This window comes from Ascaphus truei, chromosome 4 (genome assembly GCF_040206685.1).
Source record: "Ascaphus truei isolate aAscTru1 chromosome 4, aAscTru1.hap1, whole genome shotgun sequence".
Taxonomy (NCBI): Eukaryota; Metazoa; Chordata; class Amphibia; order Anura; family Ascaphidae; genus Ascaphus; species Ascaphus truei.
This window is the reverse complement of record NC_134486.1, coordinates 273,336,830-273,363,078: the sequence shown is the minus strand read 5'-3', so window position 1 is coordinate 273,363,078 and position 26,249 is coordinate 273,336,830. Positions and strand designations below refer to the sequence as shown.

The 26,249-nt window shown below is 46.5% G+C and overlaps 1 protein-coding gene across 2 annotated transcripts in view; it reads left to right on the top strand.

The window, feature by feature from the left end:
• The first annotated feature begins 2,844 nt into the window (after positions 1–2,844).
• The window catches only part of MMS22L (MMS22 like, DNA repair protein), a 92,122-nt gene continuing 68,717 nt past the window's right edge, over positions 2,845–26,249 (top strand). Inside the window, exons 1-11 of one of the 2 annotated variants that reach the window (XM_075597500.1) lie at positions 2,845–3,289; positions 13,184–13,309; positions 13,642–13,694; positions 16,932–17,019; positions 17,634–17,811; positions 18,670–18,763; positions 19,671–19,801; positions 20,588–20,701; positions 20,916–21,095; positions 22,465–22,527; positions 23,809–23,928. In XM_075597500.1, the coding sequence (XP_075453615.1) occupies positions 3,108–3,289; positions 13,184–13,309; positions 13,642–13,694; positions 16,932–17,019; positions 17,634–17,811; positions 18,670–18,763; positions 19,671–19,801; positions 20,588–20,701; positions 20,916–21,095; positions 22,465–22,527; positions 23,809–23,928 (1,329 nt within the window). In that variant the 5' untranslated portion in view covers positions 2,845–3,107. The remainder of the gene's footprint in view (positions 3,290–13,183; positions 13,310–13,641; positions 13,695–16,931; positions 17,020–17,633; positions 17,812–18,669; positions 18,764–19,670; positions 19,802–20,587; positions 20,702–20,915; positions 21,096–22,464; positions 22,528–23,808; positions 23,929–26,249) is intronic. The other variant, XM_075597501.1, reaches the window with a different exon arrangement.

The following is a 26,249-nucleotide window of genomic DNA, read 5'->3' as shown; positions in this document are numbered from 1 at the left end:
CAGTAGTAAACATGGAGGTTTGCCCTCACACCCTGGTGAGGTGCCCTATGTATAGATGGGAGTGGCTACATGCTCTGAGTCGCTAGTTAGTGACATCAGAGATGTGCCTACTTCCTGAGGTATATAAGGCACTGCCTAAAGTTAGTGTGTGTGGTTGCTGCGGTTTGATGTTTAAGGTGAAGCAGCAAGTTCAAAGGTGCCCACTAGTGGCACCCTTCTATATCCAGCCAGAGAAGGCCAACTGTGTCCAGGGACCTGGCACAGGGGTGATCTCCCTGCGGGGAGAGGGAATCCCACTCCATTGGGAGGGCGTACCTTTTAAAGGGAATCACGGAACAAAAAGCTGCAGCGCCAGCGGGGACGCAGCCAAATGCTGCACGCGAATAAACACCACCCCTCAATGGGGCTGGGCCCAGAAATACCATTGCGTGGTATGTGCAGCCGTGTTGTACTACCGTTTTCCCAAAGACATTGAAATTGAATTTAGAAGTTGCGACGGATGGTTGGCCAGGCCCCCGCCGGCGGCTCAGCCTTTGATGGCGAACCAGCCGCTTGAGGTCATGGCCAAGTCCCTAGAAAACCCCAGCCACGCCCCCCCCCCATCGCAAAGTCTGCAGTCTTGTCCCAGACAACAGATCGCGGTGAAGCGCTGTGCATGCGCCGCCCCCCCGTCGGGAGTGCATGCTACAGTGCACACTGGGACCGCGGCCTAAGACGCATGAATTCTCCTGAAGTCTCATGGGGAAGCGTGTGTCTCATGAAGTTTTCAGATTTGGCGCTCGCCGGAGCGCAGGGCCGGTCACGTGAGCGGTTCGCCCAATGAGGGCGAACCAGCTCCGTGACGTCACTGGCCCGCCCCCGACACGCCCACGGACGGCGCGCTGTGTAAGGCCAGGGAAAGCACCGCTTTCCCTGAGCCTCAGCGCGCTTCCGTCCGGATAAAATGACTGTGTCCCAGGCCTAAGAGAGTTGATTAAATCCCCATAACCGTGTTTTCTTTCAAATACAACATCACTAAGTTTACATTTTAGACCAATTCCATAGTCTGCCTCCAACGTACTGGCTGACAGAAACCTACCCAGACTGAACATGACATATACACGCGGTAACGTCCATTGCTGCGTTCCCGCTGGCGCTGAGCGCGCTCATGCTTAGAGCATGAGCGCCGGGTGTCCTGCAACTTGCGGACGCGCGAGCGGGGGGAAGGGGTGGTCGTATTGCGGGCTATCGGGAAAGTATAAAAAGTTTATTTACAAAAGCGCCGAGCGTGTGTGCCCGCGCATTTGCGCGCGCGGGAACATATATATATATTATACACACACACGTAACCGCTCCAGCGCTAGCGGGGCCGCAGCACCGGCACGCTGCTTTAAAAGTATTGCTTCATTGTAAAAGAACCATATGTAGCCATGCATAACAATGTCTACAGTCATCTCTCCTGCTGGCAGTAAAAACCTGGTAAGTTACAGGAATGCCAGTAGTAAACATGGAGGTTTGCCCTCACACCCTGGTGAGGTGCCCTATGTATAGATGGGAGTGGCTACATGCTCTGAGTCGCTAGTTAGTGACATCAGAGATGTGCCTACTTCCTGAGGTATATAAGGCACTGCCTAAAGTTAGTGTGTGTGGTTGCTGCGGTTTGATGTTTAAGGTGAAGCAGCAAGTTCAAAGGTGCCCACTAGTGGCACCCTTCTATATCCAGCCAGAGAAGGCCAACTGTGTCCAGGGACCTGGCACAGGGGTGATCTCCCTGCGGGGAGAGGGAATCCCACTCCATTGGGAGGGCGTACCTTTTAAAGGGAATCACGGAACAATGTGCAGCTGAGACAATGATTGTGAGGGGCAGCTGGCCCACATCACCACGCACAATAAAACTGGCTTGCTCATCGAGAACCCCATGGTGTGAGTCTGCAATTACTCTCCTGGGGCCCTCACCACCAAGAAGGAGTTCCTCATCAGGACCATCTACCTGCATACGCATAGATCCTGATGAGGTGGAAGCGCTGCAAGTGATGTAAGTAGGACTCGCACCAACTACCTCAGATACCTGTCCGACTTGACATCCCCCAATACCATCAAGCGGGAGACTCAGGAGTCCTGTTGTTTACAGGTGCACCACAGACACGAACATGTAACGAGGGCTGGATAGACCACATGGCCAATGTGAGATTGGGTGGGTCAGACCAGACACGAACAGGCGTTACACATACATAACAACGTGGCAGCTCTCACACACCCTGTGCCGCTAAATAAAGATTTCCAAGCTACAACCTCCCCGGGCACTGTGCAGCACCCCCTCCCTCCCTTCTTCCCCGGGCACTGTGCAGCACCCCTTCCACTCCCTCCTTTCTCCCCGGGTACTGTGCAGCGCAGCATCCCCTCCTTTCTCCCCGGGCACTGTGCAGCGCAGCATCCCTTCCTTTCTCCCCGGGCACTGTGCAGCGCAGCATCCCCTCCTTTCTCCCCGGGCACTGTGCAGCGCAGCATCCCCTCCTTTCTCCCCGGGCACTGTGCAGCGCAGCATCCCTTCCTTTCTCCCCGGGCACTGTGCAGCGCAGCATCCCCTCCTTTCTCCCCGGGCACTGTGCCGCGCCGCGCAGCATCCCTTCCTTTCTTCCCGGCACTGTGCCGCGCCGCGCAGCGCCCTCTCCCTTTCCCTTCTCTACCCATGTCACACACTGACTGACCCTTCCCGCGCTTCCTGCTTTCGAACGCTTTCTCCCCTCTACGTCGCCCAAGAGCCAATCACAATCCGCGGCTGCAGGTACTGGCTTCGACCAGGCTACTCTTGATTGGGTGCGGGCTGTGATGACGCGCCGCAGGTAGGCGGAGATTCCGGCACAGGGCTTGCATTGCTGCCCGCGCTCCGGGATACGGTCTGCTTGTGCACGGGGAGGCCACACATTGCCGCCCGGGGAAGTGACTGCCTGTGCACGGGGAGGCCGCACATTGCCGCCCGGGGAAGTGACTGCCTGTGCACAGTGCACGGGGAGGCCGCACATTGCCGCCCGGGGAAGTGACTGCCTGTGCACAGTGCACGGGGAGGCCGCACATTGCCGCCCGGGGAAGTGACTGCCAGTGCACGGGGAGGCCGCACAGCCACCAGCATGACTGAGGAGTTCAGCGGGTCCCTCACTCCCCCCTTCTCCCCGTACCTCGCAGAGAGCCTGGAGCTGGGGGACAGCGCAGACGGCAGCCCCCCTCGCTTCTCCTGTGCCCCAGACAGCTGCAGCGATGGCGGGAAGTCCTTCTCTATTGACTCCTACTTAACGACTGGGTCCATGAAAAGGTAACCCCTGCGTGCCCGGTGTTTCAGGGGGAGATCCTCTCTTTATCTGACAGGTTGTGTTACAGGGAATGGTTTGCCGAATGCAGTGTTTTTCAACAGTGGTTGCTAGGAACCCCTGGGTTCCCCCTTACATCCCTAAAGGGTTCCCTGTAATGTTTAGGTCATTTGAACATGTTTCCAGAATACAGAAGAATTTACAATGCATCTGATATCAGACGCACTGTTAGAGAGGGTTGGGGTCATTATAATGCATCTGATTGCAGGCACACTATTAGAGACTGTTGGGGTCCTTACAATGTATCTGATCTCATACATACAGAGAGGTTTGTGTTCCTCAGAATTTCACATAGGGTTCCTTAACTAAGGCCGTGCTTATAGTGCCGGTGACCGATGAAGTCACCCGGCACCACTTGTGAAAGTTGTAATTAAATTTGCAGCGACATTGTGAGCGACAGGGTCATTGATCGGTTTACAGACGGTCACATATGGCGACAGTCTGTAAAAAATCAAATTTAACCCGCTTAGAAATTTTTGGTTGCGCCGTCGCGCTTACTATTAGCGCTGGTGACAGTCAATTGTTTTGTAGCGACGTCGCGGGCACTATAAGCGCAGCCTTAGGCTGCGGACCCGCTGCATCCGACGGCGCTCGGGGCCGCGTGTGCGTCACTCACCTGCCCATGACTTCCTCCTGAGTCAGCCCCAGTCCCTCCTCACTGCAAGACTCACTACGCACTGTGACGTGTCAGCCGTCGCGGGATGCAAGAGGATTGTGATCCCGAGCGGTGACGTGTCACGTGGTGCCCTAGTGAGCCTATCAGTACCGGGGGCTGTACCTTTCTGGAGCTGTCAGCGCTTCCCCCACCTCCAAAAGGTGGGGCAGAGAAGTGTGTGTGTGTATATACATGTGTGTGTGTGTGTTTCGCATAGCCCCGGTGTTTCTCCCCCCTCCTCTCACACACACACGGGGGGGGGGGGGAGGGGACTTTACAGCACCTGATCTATCTGCCCCTTTGTATCCCCCCCTCTCCTGCAGACCCACAACCTTCCCCCCCCCCACCCCCCCGCACCAAAAAAAGTTGACTGCAGATCACGGTGAAGTGACTTGCAAGGCGGCCGTGTGGGCGCGTGCAGCGGGGCCTCAGCCTAAAAAAGGTTGGAAACCATTGGTCTAATGCAGCGGTGCACAAACTGTGGGGCGCGACCCCCAGGGGGGGCGCGACACTGCCGACGGGGGGCGCGGGGTTTACAGAGGCCCCGCTCGCTTCCCGAAGGCACTTAAATTAAGTGCCGGGGGAGCTGCAGGGCCTCTGTAAACCTAACTTACCGTGGCTCCGGCGGCTTCCTCCCTGCGGTGCCATGGCAACGCGGCGTCAAAATGACGCTGCGAGGTCATGTGACGTCACGTTGCTATGGCAACGTGACGTCATTACGCCGGAGCGCGGGTAAGTTGGGGTTGGGGGGGGGGGGCGCGGGAGTGAGGGGACAGCCGTCAGGGGGGCGCAGGGAAAAAAGTTTGCGCCCCCCTGGTCTAATGTATCAAAGACTGTTAAACCAGAACAAATATTCTGCATCAAGTGTATCAATGCAAGAAAGTCAATTGTTTCCTGTGAGATATTTTTTTTAATTTTTTTGCTACATCTGGTGCAGTTGTGCAGCTGAGAGACTGGAATACATAGACCAGTTGTGAGCAACATAATACTTCAAGGGGTACATGGGTGTCTCAACCCCATTGAAGAGTTAAACATTGGCAGAGGCACACTTAGGGGGGGAGGTAGTAGTAGAGACAGTGATTTACCTCCTATAGGTCTCAATTTCTTTTAAGCCATTAATAATGGTTTAGTTTAGAGAGACAACCATTTGTTACTAGAACTACATCTCCAGCTGTTTCTGAGCCCATCAATAATGGTATTCATTGGGAAATACATCAAAGTTAAAGTGGCTTATAAACAATAAAAAAAGCTGTGTGTGCTGTGCACGCGCATAGTAAGTGAAACTTCTTTGACTTTTGTCACAGAAATTGTATTTGTATTGGTGATGTTTTAATTAAAAATCAAAATACAATTTCATTGACAAAACGCAAATAAATTTGACTTAGAACATGCGTACACATCCCTTGTATTTGCACTAAGCGTGAATTCCTCGTGTGTGTGTGTGTGTGTGCGTGACTGTGTGACTGTGCGTGTTACTGTGTGACTGTGTGTGACTGTGTGTGACTGTGTGACTGTGCGTGTGACTGTGTGACTGTGTGTGACTGCGCGTGACAGTGCGTGTGCGCGTGACAGTGCACAGTGCACGGTGCACGTGACAGTGCGTGTGCGCGCGACGGACTGTGTGCGCGACGGACTGTGTGCGCGACGGACTGTGTGCGCGACTGACTGTGTGCGCGACTGACTGTGTGCGCGACTGACTGTGCGCGACTGACTGTGTGCGCGACTGACTGTGTGCGCGTGCGACTGTGCGTGTGCGCGTGCGACTGTGCGCGTGTGACCGTGTGCGTGCGTGCGACCGTGTGACATATGCGCAGCCCCCCTGCACCTCACACATCCCCCTAACCTATTCACAGTCAGTGTGTGTGTGTGTGTGTCAGTCAGTGTGTGTGTATGTGTCAGTGTGTGTGCATGTGTGTCAGTCAGTGTGTGTGTATGTGTGTCAGTCAGTGTGTGTGTGCATGTGTGTCAGTCAGTGTGTGCATGTGTGTCAGTCAGTGTGTGTGTATGTGTGTCAGTCAGTGTGTGTGTGTATGTGTGTCAGTCAGTGTGTGCATGTGTGTCAGTCAGTGTGTGTGTATGTGTGTCAGTCAGTGTGTGTGTGTGTGTGTATATATGTATGTGTGTGTGTCTGTCACTGTATGTGTGTCTCTCTTTCTGTGTCCTGCCCCCTCTCTCCTGACCCCCCCCCTCACAGACAGGCAGAGCTGCGGACCCGCGGCGGCTCTGCCTGAGTCTCTCCTCCCCCCCCCCCCTCACAGACAGGCAGAGCTGCGGACCCGCGGCGGCTCTGCCTGAGTCTCTCCTCCCCCCTCACAGACAGACAGGCAGAGCTGCGGACCCGCGGCGGCTCTGCCTGAGACTCTCCTCCCCCCCGCCCCCTCACAGACAGGCAGAGCTGCGGACCCGCTGCGGCTCTGCCTGAGACGCCTACTCCCCTCACAGACAGGCAGAGCTGCAGACCCGCGGCGGCTCTGCCTGAGACGCCTACTCCCCTCACAGACAGGCAGAGCTGCAGACCCGCGGCGGCTCTGCCTGAGACGCCTACTCCCCTCACAGACAGGCAGAGCTGCGGACCCGCGGCGGCTCTGCCTGAGTCTCTCCTCCCCCCCCACCCCCCGGCGAGACGCGGCCGCACCGGGCACCGGGCAGATACCTTAATAAAGGCCCCCCCCCTCCGGAAGTGCTGCGTGGGCAGAGGCAGTGTCGGCGGGGAAGGGGGGCAGCGCGTCATCGTCAGCGGGAGCTGGCTTCGAGGGGAGCGCTGCAGCGATCCCCTTCTGATGGTGCTGTGGGGAACGCAGCTCACTCTACCATCCCCCCCCCCCGTTCCATGCTTCGGCCGGGGGAGGTCAGCAGGGAGTGGCGGCAATTAAATTTTGATCCCTGGGCTCCTCTCCTCGACCCCGGCGGCGCTCAGTCAGCGGGACGCAGGAAAGCGGAGGTAGGGAGGAGAGAGGCTGCGCGGCATGGCAGCGGCCGTTAGGAGCGGCGGCTATCGCCGCCGCATATGTCACGGTGTGTGTGGGGCTCGGGGGGGGGGGGTGGGGGGTGATTAGGAGCGGCGCCGGCGGCTATCGCCGCCGCCGCATCTGATTTGTGGAGCGGGTGTGATGTCAGTGTTGGGGTCGAGCTGAGCCAGAACACAGCCCGGCCTCAACTGCCAGCACTGACGTCACATCCGTTTCATTTCTGTCTCCACAATTCTTTTTTGCCCCATTACGAATGAGGTGCCACTAAGGAAGTTTCACTTCAAAAAGTTGGTTACAATTAAGAGGTATATATATTACTTTCTTTTCTCACCATAATGTAATTCCCTACGAAATCATATGAAGGGTCGGTTGGGGCTAGGGGCATGATGGAAATTATATGGAGTGACTGAGCTATAACTAAAGAAGTGCAATGATTTCCTGTGGTCTGTTTTGGTGTTGTCAATTTTAATGGCAAAAAAGGTAGACCAATCTGTGGACTTTTAAATAAATGCATTTCGGACGCTTAAAGTTAAGAGTGCAGACAGTGTTTATAGATTAAAATAATAATTAAGATGTAAGGAGGACCAACTTCAAGAGTGGTGGTCTGCCAGAAAAACATGTTTTTATCAAGGCTATTCTTCTGGCTCAGATATTGGTGACATAACATTACTTTCAGAGACGTTCCAGTACACATGTTGTCTTGTACATTGTTTTGTGACATTTGGTGTACATGTCTGTGTGGCAAGCCACACATCTAACGTATCTATTATGACACTCCATTCCCAGTTCCTAGCAGCTAAATCCCTCTCTGTTCAAATAGAGAATAGGCTCCCCAGCACCAAAAGGGACATCAGCCTCCACTTAATACAGTTGTTGTGGCCTGCCCAAGGACTTGCTGATGTTGCAGATTGTCACCCACTGGCCAAGACTAAGCAATTTTGCCAAAGAAACAAATAATTTTACACAAAGTATTGCAAGTGTCTATCGAGGATACTCTATACAGGCATACCCCGCTTTAAGTACACTCACTTTAAGTACACTCGCGAGTAAGTACATATCGCCCAATAGGCAAACGCCAGCTCACGCATGCGCCTGTCATCACGTTCTGAACAGCAATACCGGCTCCCTACCTGTACCAAAGCTGTGCGCAAGCGGGGAGACTATAGAGCCTGTAACAAATGCGTTATTTACATCAGTTATGCACGTATATAACGATTGCAGTACAGTACATGCATCAATAAGTGGAAAAGGTAGTGCTTCACTTTAAGTACATTTTCGCTTTACATACATGCTCCGGTCCCATTGCGTACGTTAATGCGGGGTATGCCTGTATTTGATGTCACTAGAATTATTTTGTGATCTTAATAAACGAAAATAAAATAAGTATATATTAAAACGTTCCGCCGATCCTTAACAGTATGACAATTCTAACATTCTTACCCATGCAGTATAGTGGAAAAGAAACTACGACGCTCTCAAAGCTCAAACAGTTTGTAGTAATGTTACCATACACCGGACCTCTCCGTGCACCTAAGTGTGGGTGCACTACTTCAAGGATCGGTGTCTGCTGCTCAACCCAATGGGTCTTTCCAGGACCCTCAGACCAAGATACAAGAACAAGAAAAAGGGGAGCGCAGATTAGGAAATGACCCCAATCCTCCTTTGCAAGGGGAGGGGGCAATCAGTCAGAGACTGACAGTGGTGGGTTCAGAAAATAAATAAATAAATATACATTGACGTACTTACACGGCCATGTGTAAGCAAATGCCAGATAAGGGTATCTTTTAGTCCTCCTTATGTATTAAATGCTATACATTTATCTAATACAAGCCTCATTACTATCACATCGATAGAACCCTTGGGGAACTTGACGGGGATCCGTTGGGAGAAGTAACCCCTTGGTGGAAGCGGAAGGATTGGAACATAGACGGTCAGTGAGCAGAAGGAGGACTAAAAGATACCCTTATCTGCCATTTACTTACACATGGCCGTGTAAGTACGTCAATGTATATTTATTTATTTTCTGAAACCACCACTGTCAGTCTCTGACTGATTGCTCCCTCCCCTTGCAAAGGAGGATTGGGTTCATTTCCTAATATGCGCTCCCCCTTTTCTTGTTCTTGTACCCATGCAGTATGTCAGGGCTCCTCAACTGGTGGTCGCAGGCCAAATCTAGGCCATAAAGTACCTTGATGGGGCCTTTGGGCTTTTCGCTCTTGCTAATTATACCAGTTGCATAAGTAGCTACTTAAGTGGAATTTATCAAACTGAAATTCACTTGCAACTTAAGATAACAATTTATATGGTACAGATGCGATACATTTTTGCACAATATTGAAATAATATTGAAGTCTTTCAGTGCATCACACATTAAATAATATGCTCATGACGCTTCTACTCATAATAATTTATGATCTGGCTCTTTTGGGAAATGATTTGAAGAAACCGTGCAGTTGATGACCAGTGACGTATAGTAACCACTTGCTCAACGTCACAACACACATTCTTAATACATCCACTTCAATTGCCTCCAATTGTCACTGAAATAAAATCGGGATGAATGAAATCAAGCTTGCATGTATCCCACAGTGTGTCAATTTACATAAAGGAAATAAAGTAGAGTCTTGGTAATCCAACCTAAACGGGACTGAGACTGTCGGATACCCGAAAATGTCGGATAATACGGAAAGTATTATCTGACTTTTGCGCCACCCCCCCTACTCACTTACCAGGCGTACCGGGTCGGCGTTAGAAGAGAAGGACTGAACACCACGGGAGCGGAACAGGAGGAAAGACTGCGCTGGCGGCAGGAAAGAGGGCCATGTCAGAGGAGGGAAGAAGTTGAGACAGTGGGCGGCAGCAGGACAATACATGTGGTCAGAGCAGCAAAGGAGAATGTCAGTGGAGGAACACGCTTTAACGACCGCAGACGTCAGACGCCGGTCAACTTCCGGTGTTGCAGTGCGTTCTCCTGTGCTGCTCTGCTCCTGCTACGATTACATGTCTTCTCCTGCCCCTGCCCGATGTCTCAACTTCTTCCTCCACTGATGGGGTCCTCTTCTGCTGGGGTCCTCTTCTGCTGCCAGCACTGTCTTCCTCCTGTTCCCACTTCTGTGGTTTTTCAGTCCTCTGGGTGTGTGGGGGGGGGGGGGGTGTGTGATCAGGCCCGCCAACAGGGGGGGGTCTGCGGGGTTGACGTCCTGGGCCCCGTGAGTCAGGGGGCCCGGCCGTGCCCGTTTTTTTGTTTTTTTAAAGTGGCGATTCCCGTGCGCATGAGAAAGCAGGGTGTCCTCCCCCCGCTCCTCCCTCCCCCCCCGCTCCTCCCTCCCCCCCTGCTCCTCCCCCCCGCTCCTCCCTCCCCCCCGCTCGCTCCTCCCCCCCCACTCCTCCCGCCCTCCCCCCGCTCCTCCCTCCCCCGCTCCTCACTCCCCCTCCCTCCCCCCCCGCTCTTCCCTTCCCTCCCCCCCCGCTCCTCCCTTCCCTCCCCCGCTCCTCCCCCCTCCACTCTTCCCCCCCTCCGCTCCTCCCTCCCCTCCCTGTTGGCGGCCCTGAAGGTGGGATGTGTGTGTAGGGAGAGGGGGGGTGTGTGTGTGATCAGGCCCGCCAACAGGGGGGGGTCTGCCGGGGTTGACGTCCTGGGCCCCGTGAGTCAGGGGGCCCGGCCGTGCCCTTTTTTTGTTTCCCCCGCTCCTCCCTCCTCCCCGCTCCTCCCTCCTCCCCGCTCCTCCCTCCCCCCCCCCCCGCTCCTCCCTCCCCCCCCGCTCCTCCCTCCCCCCCCGCTCCTCCCTCCCCCCCCCGCTCCTCCCTCCCCCCCCCGCTCCTCCCTCCCCCCCGCTCCTCCCTCCCCCCCCGCTCCTCCCTCCCCCCCGCTCCTCCCTCCCCCCCCGCTCCTCCCTCCCCCCGCTCCTACCTCCCCCCCGCTCCTCTCTCCCCCCCTGCTCCTCCCTCCCCCCCGTTCCTCCCTCCCCCCCGTTCCTCCCTCCCCCCCGCTCCTCCCCCCGCTCCTCCCCCCCTACTCCTCCCCCCTACTCCTCCTCCCTCCCCCCCGCTCGCTCCTCCCCCCGCTCCTCCCTCCCCCCCGCTCCTCCCTCCCCCCCGCTCGCTCCTTCCCCCCGCTCCTCCCTCCCCCCCCGCTCCTCCCTCCCCCCGCTCCTCCCTCCCCCCCGTTCCTCCCTCCCCCCCGCTCCTCCCTCCCCCCCGCTCCTCCTCCCCCCTGCTCCTCCCCCCCTACTCCTCCTCCCTCCCCCCCGCTCGCTCTCCCCCCCGCTCCTCCTTTCCTCCCGTCCTCCCCCTGCTCCTCCCTCCCCCGCTCCTCCCTCCCCCCCGCTCCTCCCCCCTGCTCCTCCCTCCCCCCCTGCTCCTCCCTCCCCCCCTGCTCCTCACCCCTGCTCTTCCCTCCCCCCTGATCCTACCCCCTGCTCCTCCCTCCCCCCCGCTCCTCCCTCCCCCGCTCCTCCCTCCCCCCTGCTCCTCCCTCCCCCCGCTCCTCCCTCCCCCCCGCTCCTCCCCCCCGCTCGCTCCTCCGCCCTCCCCCCGCTCCTCCCTCTCCCCTCCTCCCTCCCCCCACCCATTCCTCCCTGCTCCTCCCTCCGCTCCTCCTCCGCTCCTCCCCTCCGCTCCTCCTTCCCCTCCGCACCTCCCTCCGCTCCTCCTCCCCACCGCTCCTCCCTCCCCCGCTCCTCCCTCCCCCCTCCGCTCCTCCCTGCCCCCCCCGCTCCTCCCTCCCTCCTCCCTGCTCCTCCCTCCCCCCCGCTCCTCCCCGCTCCTCCCACCCCCCTGCTCCTTCCTCCCCTCCGCTTCTCCCTTCGCTCCTCCCTCCCTCCCCCCCCCGCTCCTCCTGCCCCCGCTCCTCCCTCCCCCTTGCTCCTGTCTCCGCCCCTCTGCCTTCCCTCTTGCCTGATGTCTCCAAAACGCAAATTACAACTTTCGCAACGGCTACGAAGACGGGTGACGTCATCCGTAGCTGGCACTATAAGCGCAGCCATATCGATGGCTCTTGAGACAGTCATGTCACATCTGTAAGTTATCAGGGGGAGAGGAGAGATCTCTCAAGTGCTTATTTTTTTGATTTTTGTAAAAAAAAAAAAAAAACATGTGTGGGTACTCCATTCTAAAAAAGGTGACAATAAAAATCAAAATGTTTAACTTTTATAGACTGTTTATTTGAGTTTGAAATAATTTAAAAAAAGAAAACATCCAAAAATTAGAGTTTCATAGAGAATTCAACATTTTGTTCCAAGTTCTCTTCCGACAAAAGACGGTAGATGTACCAAACAATAACAGTTCCAAAAATGAAAGCATTCAAGAGGACATGAGTCCTAACTAAATACAGAAATGAGTACAATGAATAAAACCTCAAATGAAAAATCAAATAGAGCCGCACAGTCCCAGATCAAAGTGGGGGTTCTGCTCTCATGAAAGAGAATGAATCCACATCACTCCTCTAAGAATTTTAACTTTAGGTTAGGGGGGGACACCAAAATTAATGTGGCTTGCAAAAAATAAAAAGTTGGTTACAACGAAGAGGTTCATAGTTGACTTTCCTTGATCTCCATAACACAATTTCCTACAAAATGACAATATGAATGCTCTGTTGGGCTCTAGGCATGATAATGATATTGAGTGACTTAGCTATAACTAAAGAAGTGCAATGATTTGCTGTGGTCTGTTTTAGTGTTTTGTAAATTTGAATGGCTCCAGCCCCTGAAGCTGTGCAGTGAGGGATCATCCATGCATGGGGAGGTATTGGCTGTGTGATGGACGCCCTGCCCCCCGCAGCAAGCAGAAGCAGTGGGGGGTAAAAGGTGACGGTACACCGTACGTTATAAAATCTATAGGTATAGGGCTTTTTCTTGTTATATTTCACATCATAATCTTCAGCCCTTGTCGATCCACTTCTTGATAAAGGCCTCCTAATGATTTTGTTCCAAAAGTTTCTTGCTGGCCAATGATTCTATGCCATTTATTTTTATCTTTGTACACTTGACACATTTGTTGAACATCACTTTGGTTTTGATAGCATGTTTTTATCCGAACACGAATCATACAGTATATACCCAAACATGTGTGCATGTATAATATGTACGTGTTGTTTAATGCTCGTGGTTTGTGGAATATTTTCGGAATACCAGTGTAATAAAAAAAGAGAGGGAAAAAAACCATGGATATAATAGATAAAAGATTACAAAATCATGTTTATTTTTTTTTTTTAATAGGCTTTTACTGAGACTTGACCCCTCTCCAACAGACTATGAAGCTGACACGGTGGAAATATTTGGATTTCAATGGGTGACTGAAACTGCTCTTGTTGAATCAACTGATCTTCTCTTTGGATTGCTCAGGTGTACATTTTTGGCTCTGGGTGTATTCCCTTTAACTAGTCATCTTGAATCTCACATTTCTTACAACACATTTAGAGACGGTTAGGATCTGATTTCTGGACTCAGATACAGAGCTTTCCAGCATATTGGGAAAGGACCGATATTTATATCTATTGTATGCCACAAGAAATCTTCCAGCACCAGAAGATCTCTTCTGGAGCAATATGGCCTACCGTTTTTAACCAAAACACCATCCTTATTAGATGTTACATGGGTTGGGTGTGCAATGCTTGTTCTTTATAAATCTGCATTTTAAGTTTAATCTTATGGGTTTTTTTTTTTCTCCCCTCTAGGCAAAAAATAAATACACTGGAAAACTTAACTCAGCCTGTTTCATTTGACTTTGGTAAGTTAAAGCAGATGATAGCGTTGTCGCTGATGACGTAACAGAAGAGGAGTTGTCGTCCTCTTCCGTTCCTCGTTGCATCTCGTTCTGTGCTCCACAGGAGCGCAGGACGCGATCTCCCTACAAAAACGAGCACTTGCATTATGACTTTACTACGTCATTGGACCCCTGAAGTGGCCGATCCTATGACGTAGTTGGTAAGTCCTTGGGCACCCAAAGTCTTAAATAGAAATATATATATATATATAGATCGATTTTAGAAGATCTAAGGGAAGTGTGTGTGGGGTAAAGTCAGGAGAAGGCAGATTTAAAAGACCAGTCCTCTCAAAATATGTTTTTCTGCTCGGCTACCAAACATCCTGCTGGAACAGGCCTGGTTTGTTCAGATCTGTAGAAAATAACAAATGGTTCAAGAATTACTGTGGACAACACGAGTATTTAAATCACCAAAAGATGTTCCATTTTAAATCGTAGCCGATTGCATATAAGAGCAGATCCATGCTCCAATATATTCCTGGACCACGTGCATCGGTTCTGGTTTATCCTTCCAGAAATGTGGTAGCTTAAATCTACATTTTAATGTACTTTGTCTCAAATTACTTACATTTATTTACATACATACCTTTTTTTGAAATACAAGAAAAACCCATGTTATTAATGCACCAGTCTTATTTTTTACCTTTTTTATTTTCTGCGTTTATCAATTTGGCCAATTGCAGCATCATTATTTTACACAAATTTAGCAAAGAAATATTGTGGAATAAAAAGGTGCAACAAATTGGTGAGATATACCTGCATCGTGATTATATCATAGTTTTGTGTGTTTGCATCACCATATATTTTAAATACTAGGAGGGCTGCAAGGGAAAAAAATTGCCCACAAATATCCTAAAAAGTAAGACCATTTCCACTCTCTCAATCCTTACTTGGCTTATGAATACTCGGTGTGAGGATTTAGATGCATATTTTGGCCGAAGCATGATAAATTTACCTACCAGCGCCTGCCTCAGATTTGGTAATCCCTAACTATTCCTACACAGATTTACAATTAATCTTATGAAGGAAAGTAGGCAAGGGATGTAAAAACACTCTAAAGCAGTGTGTGTGACGAGTTGTACTTAGTAATAACGGTACTAATATTTACTTCTGTATATTATTTCAATATATCAATCATTTCAAAATGTCAGTCACTCGCATTTACCTATTTAACATGCCATTTCCATCAATTCACTGTGGTCCCAGAAAGGAATGTCCTTTCAGAGCAGCATTCACCCCTTTCAATTGTTCTGTTTGTTTTAGTACTTGAACCAGGGGTCCCCTGAAGCTGACTTGCAATAGTTGGTATAATCAAAGACTAAGGATTTTGTGATTTTCTATTGGCCGTCATAGCAAGGTTGACCCAGGCAACCGTATTTTCCATCAGACACGTATTCTTGTCCGCTAGATAAAATAGCGATCATTTGGGAGTTTGATTTCCCTGGAGGGAGGTTCTACTACTGGGTTCCAGCATTCCCTGGTTCAGGCACTGGATTAAAAGAAAAAAGCGGCGGTTTCAACTTGAAGTTTTTGCTCCTTGACTGAAAGGGTTTGTTTTTTTTTTTATCTCTGGTAACCTCTATAATTGCTTCCTGGAGTTGTTTTTGGCATATTTTGTAATTTTTTTTTTTTAACGATTTTGGATACTAGGTAAAGGTGGAAATCCAATCAAGTTGAAACAAATGTATCAATTACTCGGCCATTTTTATGAGTGTTTTTTTTTTTTTTTTTTTTTAAAGTATTATACTGGACACTAAAACGACTTCATAATATGAGAACTTAGTTTTGCATGCATTTGGCTTTGGAAGAGTTAAATGTATATTGGCGTACCAGGAAACCTTGCATGTAAATAATAGATATTTAAAAAAAAAAAAGTTGTTGCTTTTTCTAGGCGAGAAACCTAGTAGAGCTCAACTCCGTTATAGCGTGGTCCTCGGGGACCACCCGATCCGACCGCACTATAACTGGAGTCGCGCTAATTTAAAAAAAAATGGCTGCCACGCGCCCGATTGGGGGGGAAGAGGGAGGTGGAGTGAGGCGCTGGCAGCCCTACATGGCCCCTAGCAGCCACTGTAGTTCTCCCAGCATTCCCTGCACTCCCCTCAGCAGCTCCGCACCAGCCAACCATCCTCGCGCCGATCCCCGTACCGACCCCCCCCAGCCTCGCGCTGATCCCCCAGCCTTGCACCGTTCCTCTCCCCCCCCCCCCCACAGCAGCCCCACGATGCCCCCAAAAGGTGGGCTGTGACACCAAAGGTAGGGGGGTGACTGTGTGCAGTGAGTGTGTGCAGTGTGCTGTGAGTGTGTGCTGGTGCTGTTTGTGCTGTGAGAGTGTGCAGAGTGTGCAGAGTGTGCAGAGTGTGCAGAGTGTGCAGAGTGTGCAGAGTGTGCAGAGTGTGCAGAGTGTGCAGAGTGTGCAGAATTAAAAAAAAAACAACATTTTTTGTAAAATTTTTATTAATTTTTTGTTTTTTTAAATTCGGGGTCTATGCTCAAACCGCGTTATAGCGGATCACGCTATAACGGGGTTGAGCTGTAATTGGGATCTTTTGATTTAAATAATTTTTAGGTCTAATGCCAATCTTAACTACCGAACAGGTACATTAAGCATTGACCTGATCTATTTCTATTACTAGGTCTAACATGTATTTCTATGTGATTTGGATAAATCGCACAAAGCTGAGCCTAGTTCTTCTAGCTTATAAATATGAAACAAAAAATGAACACGAAAAATACCTAAACAAAATTCATAAATACTTGGCATCATGTAAATATCACATTTCTTAGTTAACATTAATTACTGTCTGCTCATTTTGCCGCACGTATTCTTAATGTGCTGTTTATCATTGAAATGTCTCTTTATGCTTTATTTTTGTTGCTTCTTACATACACTTTATTTACCATTTTTCTTCTGTTCTACAGTCTGGGTGACTGGTCCCCCCTTAGTGTTATATGGATTTACTTATTTACTTTGACTCTGTCAGAAAAAGAAACCAAACCTCTGATTTCAACCACGTGAAAGGGTAAAGCTGAATCTGCTGACGGGAGGCAGGTGTAGGGTTAGGAGCTGTCGAAATGAGAAATAAAAATGGTTTGCTTGGGTGGGGGGTGGGTGGGGGAGACTTGTATACTGTATAGCTTTCAAATTAACTCAGCATTGAAATCCTATTGAATTGTTTAAATGGTTACTTTTTTCCCTAGGGCAAACAAGTAGCATACACAGTGAGGCAGAGGAAATCCGAAGCCAGTGTGTACAGTTTTTACATTATGTCAAAGTATTTATATACAGGTAAGTGCTTGTTTTTCTTTGTTCTTTACCCACTCTCCATCCAATGTATGCGTTTGAGTTTGTCTCATCCTTGACCAGGATACTTCTATTTAGTGTGAATTCATGTTCTGGAGTTTCTGTTCAGTTTTACTGAGTGGTGGACCACTACTTGACCATTAAACTCCCTTATTCAAATACGCCCCTCAGCTCACTAATAGCATTAAGTTGAGACGTGGTTTGGGTCAAAATTCAAGTCTTATGTTTTTTTTCTGTTGTTTTTTTCCATAGTCTTGGGTGAACAATGGGAGTTTGACAGCTACTCTTTTGCATAAATATACTAAAAACATTGTCCCATAATAGAATTTTCTGTGTGGACCTAAAATGTGAAAAGTTTGGATAGGCAAAGTTGTATATTTCTCACTAATGGTGCTTCTTTCTTGTGCTCTATGTTCAATATTAGATTTTTGTAATACCTTCCTTCCATTCCATTATCCGAAGAAACTTTTGGTGGAAGTGGAACACCTTTTCCTTCTCCAGACATGAACTGCTGAATTTTGATGTTGATAGTATGTTTTAGTGAATTTTAATCTGAATGCAAGTGATGTGTTCTATTTAAATGTTGTATGGTTTTATAGGTTCTTGGAACCCCACAAAGCAATGGATGATAACTGCGTTCACCCCTATGAAGAAATGGAGGCCCAGCTTCCCTCCAAGCTAATAGAGGAGCTTCATGGCTTGAGCTTGTATATTGGACACCTGCATGAACTTCCAAGCAGCGTTCTGGGGGCCTTCACTATTCAAAATCCTGGAAAGGTTTATATCCTACTTAGATTTGCATTTGTTTGTAAAGCTGTGTGCGGAATTACTTAAGAGTAATTTGCTCCAATCCTCGTCCAAACGGCAACAAGCGATATTATTGGCAAGAAGTAGGAAAGCAGTGAGAGAGAGGAAATGCAGCGTGCAGAAAAATATTGAGAGATTAAATGAGGCAAGAAACTCAGTACGAGAAAACGTGACCTAATTAAAGGGAATATTTCTTAAATATTCTGCTTAAAAGTGTTAAAAGTATGTATCCTGCTTGCTTGGGTTTTGTATCCCAGTGAAGTAGAACAGTCCAAATACAGTGTCAGAAGGCAAAGAAACAGAGTGAGGAGTTACATTAGCAGCTGTCTCATAGCTGTGGTTCATCTTCATGGCTTGGCGCATTTCACCGTTTCTGGTTTTCCCTCCCTGGTTTTTTTGGTGTTTACTTTTATAGCTTCAGTTTTTGTTTTCTCTTTCCCCATACCCCCTGCTCTGCTGTTCTCATTTGAAATGCAGATGCATCGAAATGTTATGAGCACTAAAATGAAGTGCAAACGCCCCCCCCCCCCGACACTATCGCTCTATTCAGCAGGTTCAAATGTCATCAGTAGGCTCTCAATACTTTGCCCATCTTGATCTCGCTGCTGAGTTTGTTGCCAGCAGCATAGACCAGTATTATCTTGTAACATCTGTGTACAACTTTATTATGTTGTCACCAATACCTTTTCTAAGCTCTGTACCATATCAATAGTGTAATATAATAATAATAAAAATACTAGATGTTCTCAGGATAACGTTGTGCAGGAGAAATGAAATAAATAATGTGCTTGGTGATGTTTTCATAATTATTTTGTTTTGCTTATATAGGTCTTTCCAGCATCCTGGCATCTACTTCATCTTCACTTAGACACTCACTGGGCAATACTAGAAATCCTTCACATTTTAGGAGATAAAATGAAAGGTACTAATAGTATTGCAGTATTATTAGTGCTATATGAAGGCTTAAAACCACTGGGGCACTATAAACTAATACACGTTCTCCTCAGAGAAGCCATCAGATAAGGTGCCTGTTTTTAGAGATGGGCCAATGTGTCAAAATTAGAGTCGCAAATGTTTTACAAATTTTCTAGCGACATTTGAGGTCGGGTATGACTGTAAATAAATCGGGCGAATCATCTGATAACGTATCCGCCTGCAGAGGTGTAGGCAAACGATTTTAGAATGTTTTATACATTCTATTCACCCAGAAGTTGGAGAGGGGGAGAGACGAATTTACTAGAGTCCCAAGTGCTATTTATATCCTCTCAAAATCCACCTTTTTAAACATCTAGTGAGTCGCCTGTGGAAAAAAGGAGCACACCTGGGATATCTGCTAATATGCAAAGTATATTTAAGTGACTTCTATTGGCATGTAATTCAGGTGTTCTCCTTTTTGTCCACGTATTGTTTAAAAATGTGATTGAGGGGATACATACAGTATATATAGCCCTTGGGACTACAGTAAAACAGATCTGGAATTTCTGGGCATATCAGATGTCATTACATTTGTAAACAAATCGAATGTGTGATTGTAGCCGGTGGTATCGGACGCATTGGAACGAGGGCAGGCGAATGTCACTTTTTAAAACCAGGCTGTAAAGAAACGCCACAATCGCAGCAAATTTGAATGTTGTCGAAAAATTCGCTCATCGCTCCCCGTGCTCTGTGAATCAATTGTGTGATCTACAACAAAGGTATACATTCTCACATGTAAATAGTTTGAGGGTGTAATAAAGATCTCTATTTCGTCTGTTTAACTTTTCCTTCACATGTTTTCCATGTATTTGTATGTGTATCTGTCTTAAAATGTTTTTATTTTTTCCTTTTAGGTGAAATTGTATACGCTCACCAGTTTATAAATCTGATTGGAGAAAACTTAACCAACGTTAGCCTGTTTGACGACCACTGTGTGAACCTAATCTGTGATCTGATTGGCCTGGCTGCATGTAGATATACAAAGGTATGGCGCCGGTAGGGTTTTGTGGCGATCTGAAACTTCACTGCACACAAATAAAGCCTCGGTGTAAATGCAGCAAGGATCTTTTTACTACATGGGCAGCACCAGGAAATAAAACTGGCTACATAGTTTTTTAAATTTCATAAAATGTCCGAATACCGTGTCCTTTTCTTGTATTATTGAATGAAATTCAGAATTGTAGCAATAGCTAATGGTATCGCGAGTTTTGAGCAACTACAGTGAATCTGCCTTTATGGATGTTTCCTCTGCTCCTTAAACCAAGCAGGCTTGCTGCAGTCCTCAATGTAATATATCCCCCCGTCCCTAACACCGGCAATAAATCCAAATAGGCAAGAAAGGAAATCAATGGGAACATTATGTGCCGCAAAGGAGGATTTGAACAAATGCAAAGCGGGAGGAGTACAGTATAAACGGTAGATGTGGGCTATAATGAAATAATTGTTTGCTTTCTGCGCGTGGCAGCACAGTACAAGAGACAATGCTAAAATATTTTAAACTCGAAGAACAGCCGTGAGGAACGCTACTTTTAGCCATGGGGATCACTGCTGAGCAAGAAGAATTTAATGCATGACAAATTAGCAGGTTCCTTGCAGTCCTCTCCATAAATGTCTAAGGGGGCTCATCATTATTTTTTATTTTTTTTCATTTAAATTATTTTTCACTCTAGACAAAGATGGTATGTTAAACTGTGCTCAAGACACAACTTGTGTGTTTAGACCTACTGCCCTTTTTTCCCCCCCATAATGTAATTAAACGTCGTCTCTGCAGGTGCGGCCATCAGAAGCTCTGACTAGTTCCTTTTATCCTTGTCTTTGTATCAAAGAGATGTGGATTTTAATTATCCAACTCGTTGACCATAGAAGCAAAGTCTCTTCCTGTGAGGTAAGCTGACTGAGGCGTTCGTAAGGGGAAGTGATGGAGCTATTTTATATTTAATGTGATCTTCAAACGCACAAAGAATGGTCACCCTCCTTCTGCTCTGTTATAAACTTAAACCAGTATAACCTGTGCTACCTGCCTTTAAATGTATTGGTGTTTGTCGGTTACTTGCCAATACCATCAGCAGAACTTGTGTATATTTATTTTTCTTTTCTAGTGTTTTTGGAACTGGATGAATAAATTGTTAAGCAGTCTCCTTCAGGGATCCAGTGGTACAGAAAGCCATCCCCTCTGCAGTGTGGTGCAGTGTAAGGATCCCTTAGGACTCAGCTGGTGGCTGACTTCACACCTCTCATTACTTTACCGGTTTGATCGGAATGGGATTCGAGAAGAAAGGGTGGGGTTTTCACACATTAATATATTTTTTTCATGTGCTACTTTGGGCTTCTGTAAGAATAGAATTTGTGTTTAATGAGGCTCTATTGCAGCAAGAGAAATTAAAGGTTTATTTAATCCCTTAACTTCTTTAACTTTCTGAAGTTTTTCAATAGGTTTAAACTGATTGCAATTGTTGGCGATATTTTTGTTTTTTGTTCTCTTCCCCTCCTCCTCTCCCTCCCCCTCCCAAATTAAAGTGTGAAACTGTGACCAATCATTTAATAATAAAAACAGAGAAAATGTTGGTGTTGGGAGGTTAGACGTTTTACCCTTTTATGTTCCTTATGAGAGAGAAAAAATACTAATGAACAGTTGACAGTTAAGAAATGTAAGCATTGAAAACGAACCATTAAATCATGTATTACAAACTTTAGCATTATCTAAGACTATACGTCATTTGATGTAATGAATGCATTAAGCCCAAAATCCTGATTGAGAAATGTCAAACAATACTTCACAAGTCTTCGTTGGTGAAAATAGGGAATAACATAAGTGATGTAATTTACAATATGACAACAAAGAAGCAATAGTTCAATCAGTGAGCACAGGTATTGGCAATCATTTGTCTATTTTTGGTTTTAAAGGAGCAATCCAAGCTGTATTTTCCCTCATTATTTTTTTTTGTAAAACGTAGGAAGCAGGGGATCTCCGGAGCTGAGCCCCATTCATTTTGGCTCTGGGGACCCTCTACTTCCGGAGATACAACCTCCAAAAAGGGGTAACTGTATCATCGCAGTTATCAACTTCCTCAACGGAGGGTCCAATAGGAAGCTACGCCAGATGATGTCATGGCTTCCTATTGGCCCGCAGGGCCTGGGAACTTTGAAAAGCAGTCATATAGTGAATCCTGGAGTGGCTTCCGCCACCCCCTACGGAGGCAAGTACCTCCGGAAGCAGGGGGTCCCCTGAGCTGAAATGAATAGGGTTCAGCTCTGGAGATCCCCTGTTTCAATTCTGTATTAAAAAAATGAAGAAGAAAAAAACAGGTTGGTTTGCCTCTTTAATCGTTAGATGTGGTGGTTTTTTTTTTTTTTTTTTTTGTGTGTACAGTATTGCTACCAGGTTACACCAATTTAGACATGTTACTTGCTGTTTGATGCCAATCATTGCTGACTATAAGTAGTGCCTATAAACTATCTGACCATTTATGAAAAAGTCTGATGGAAGACCTTTAAATGGTGGTCCAATATGGCGGGTTGAAAAACAATTGCACAGCTCATCACTGTCACTGGCTTCATTAGAAAGTATTCAATCAGCCTTAAAGTACTTTTTGATTCATTTTTATTTTGTGAAAAATGCACATACGCCTGAGTGATTTTGTTTTACAGATCCACATTGATTCAAATTGGAGATTTGCAGAAGAACTTCTAAAAAAATCCATTGATGTGCAGGTACAGTGTGTACATGTTATCTAGGAGTATAACCTCTCGTGTAACATATGAGAACAGTGTGTTTCTTTTTAGACGTTAAATATATTTTAGGATTTCTATATATATATATATATATATATATATATATATATATATATATATATATATATATAATATCATTTGTTAGTCCAAATAAAAAAAAGGTATCACATAATGCTGGAGTACTCCTTACTCTGCACTATCGCAACTGGACAAATACAGCTATTTCTACTTAATATATATACTTTATAACTAATTTGTCTTTTTAGTATCCCATATCCCATCTTTCAAAATATTTTCTTTGTCTGTTTTCTCTGAATGATAAATCAGCATTTTATTTACGTGTGTGTGTACACATAACGTGTATGTTGCGTTTAATGAATGCTTGTGTTAAAGCTGCAGTTCAAGCAATATCCTGCAGGTGTTTTTTTTTAAATAAATCAGTTTTGTACTACGATAAAATACTTGTAGCATTTAAAAAAAAAAAAAAAAACAATTTTAAAGACTTTTTAATGTATTCTAATGTAACAAGCATGTTTGTTCCTATTGCAACCGTTTACAAAGTCGCATCCCCTTCTCTTTATTTATTTAGTAGTAAATTGAGTAATACATTGAGAGTTACATCTCGTTTTCAAGTATGTCCTGGTCATAGAGTTATAATGACAAATAATACATGGTTACATAAGTGAACAGGGTATACATTATATACAAGACATTGCATGCACAGTTAGAGATGCAGTTTATATTATAGGTGTATGTAACAGCACCACCTTTTTGAGCCCTGCCCTATCTAGCAGTGAACCAATTGAGTCTAGTGCCTGCCGGGTCACATGATCTTCCTCACAGAACTTTGGCTGTCCGTGCAGCAGAAGAAAACCCAAGATGTATTTAGTGAACCCCCAGCGAATCTTAGCCGATCAATCGGCAACTTAGCTAAAAACTTTTTATTTATATATTTTCTTATTTTTTAAATGACAGCTTGAACTGCAGCTTCAAATCTAATTGTTTCTAGTTAATAAATGCTATTCATTTATAAACACTACAGACTACCTCTATGTATAAAGAACCTTGAGAGACAGGATGTGTGTTACTTGTAGGTCATCTTTTGCTGGAGCTAAATAGGAAATAGAGTTTTTCTCAGAATCAATCTCCAGTCATTTTAGGATTTTCTATTCTAATGTTGCTTTTTCTATGGGTTTTTATATTTACTATGGAAATAGCCGAGTAACCATATATTCCTTTTTTATTTATCTGTTTTCATAGAGTGGAGTCCTAGAGGACCAGCTACGGATGCATCTGCAGTGCTGCTTGTCCTTGTGTGACATCTGGGAATCAAACCTGCCAACTGTAACCACGCTCTGGGAATATTATAGCAAGAATCTGGTCAGTAATATATATAAATATATATTGTGAATAGTGAGAGGCACGGGCAAGTGAGCATTTTAATAAGTCGTCGTTTAACCTTAAAAACACCTGGCCAGGTGTGCAATATCCAGCGTTGTCCTTTTATTTGATTTATGATAGAAAAGGGGAATAAAAATGTTTTGTCCATACCCAGAGTTTAAGATTTGAAATGTAAGCCTGCGGCTGAATTTTCGGGTACATCAAGATGTGTCTGTCAGATATCCCATATCTTCCCGTGCACCCCAAAACTACCGGAGATACTCACAGCCACCATCAGTCTAAGTTCTTTCAAAACTAAAGGTGTCTCACATTTTAATCTGGTCTGTAACTGTTACATATGCCTATAACATATATTATCTCTTACTGTGCATGCAATGTCTTGTATATAATGTATACCCTGTTCACTTACAGTTGTGTGAAAAAGAAAGTATACCCTCTTTGAATTCTATGGTTTTACATATCAGGACATAATAACAATCACCTGTTCCTTAGCAGGTCTTAAAATTAGGTAAATACAACCTCAGATGAACAACAACACAGGATACTGTATATTACAGTGTCATGATTTATTTAACAAAAATAAAGCCACAATGGAGAAGCTACGTGTGAAAAACGAAGTACACCCTTACTGCTTCCATAGGAATTAAGATGCTAACTAGCAGACAGGTGCTGCTAATCAGATGCCCTTGATTAATTGATCATCAGTAAGTGTGACTGTCACGTAAGACCCCCTGCTAGCGCGTGACCTGCATACGGGACAAGGGTTAATACCGACACTCGCAAGCGTACCCACTTTTCACCCACTCAGGGGTCCCTCAAATGGGTTGTATCTCTCCTCAAACCGTCCCAATGTACCACCGCCACGAACAGCACACAAGTGAGCACGTGACTTTAGATATGCAACAAGGATTAATACACAAAGGCTTCTCTAGCAACCCTCCTTTCTCCTCTGCAAGGAACCAGCGAGTTAGTATTAACCCCTACTCAATTGCACCTCATAACCATCCACTGCCACCACCTGAGGTTATGCAGATATGATAAAAGATCTTAGACTAAAATATCCGCCAGGGCCTCAGGTCCCTGTTTATGATAGGAAAAACTATGCACTCTAACACAAAATCAGTTGTAGTAACATGTGCCTGAATTTAGCAAGTTATTCTCTCCAGCGTGCACAAAGTTCATTCAGAGCCCAAAGCATTACTTATTAAATGGTTTAATATATATAAAAATACAGTGCTTGAATTACAGAAAAGGTATTACAAAATAAACATACAATTACAATATAAGGCAGAGCAGCTTCTTAAAATAAAAGGGGTAAAACAGAAAATCCTATACAGTACATTACCACATGCTATGGATTTTCCCAGAGAGGCCCTGGTTCAGAAGATGAGGTCTGCTATGCTTTTCAAGCATGCCCCTGGACAGATCTGACTTGTAACAACCTCCCCCAGACTTAAGTACAATTCTTTTTTAGGGCCCCTTCATGAGCCCACCCCTTCTACAAAATACCTTGAAGCTGTTCTCCCCCAACCCTGTCTGTAGACCTTGATTAATTCAATTGACACCTTGAGTGGGCCATCCACACGGACACCCCTCCCCAAGTAAATCCCTTTGAAATTCAGAGCAGTTCAAAGAAACAGTTCTGACCTGTTTCAGACTCAGCATTTTGTATTTTTCTTAAAAATGTAGCTCATTAACCCCTCAAGCATCAGAGGGATTAAAAATACCCAATATCTCATGACATTATCATGACAGTGACCATCTCTATAAAAGCCTAAGTTTTAGCAGTTTGCTGGTCAGGAGCATTCAGGTGTGTGTTAACACAATGCCAAGGAGGAAAGACATCAGCAATGATCTTAGAGAAGAAATTGTTGCTTCCCATCAATCTGGGAATGGTTACAATGCCATTTCCAAACAATTTAAAGTCCATCATTCTACAGTGAGAAAGATTATTCAAAAGTGGAAAACATTCAAGACCGTTGCAAATCTTCCCAGGAGTAGACGTCCCAGCAAGTTCACCCCTAGGTCGAACCGTGCAATGCTCAGAGAAATTGCAAAAAACCCAAGAGTTACATCTCAGACTCTACAGGCCTCAGTTAGCATGTTAAATGTTAAAGTTCATGACAGTACAATTAGAAAAAGACTGAACAAGTATGGTTTGTTTGGAAGGGTTGCCAGGAGAAAGCCTCTTTTCTCTTAAAAGAACATGGCAGCATGGCTTAGGTTTGCAAAGTTGCATCTGAACAAACCACAAGACTTCTGGAACAATGTCCTTTGGACAGACCAGGCCAAAGTGGAGA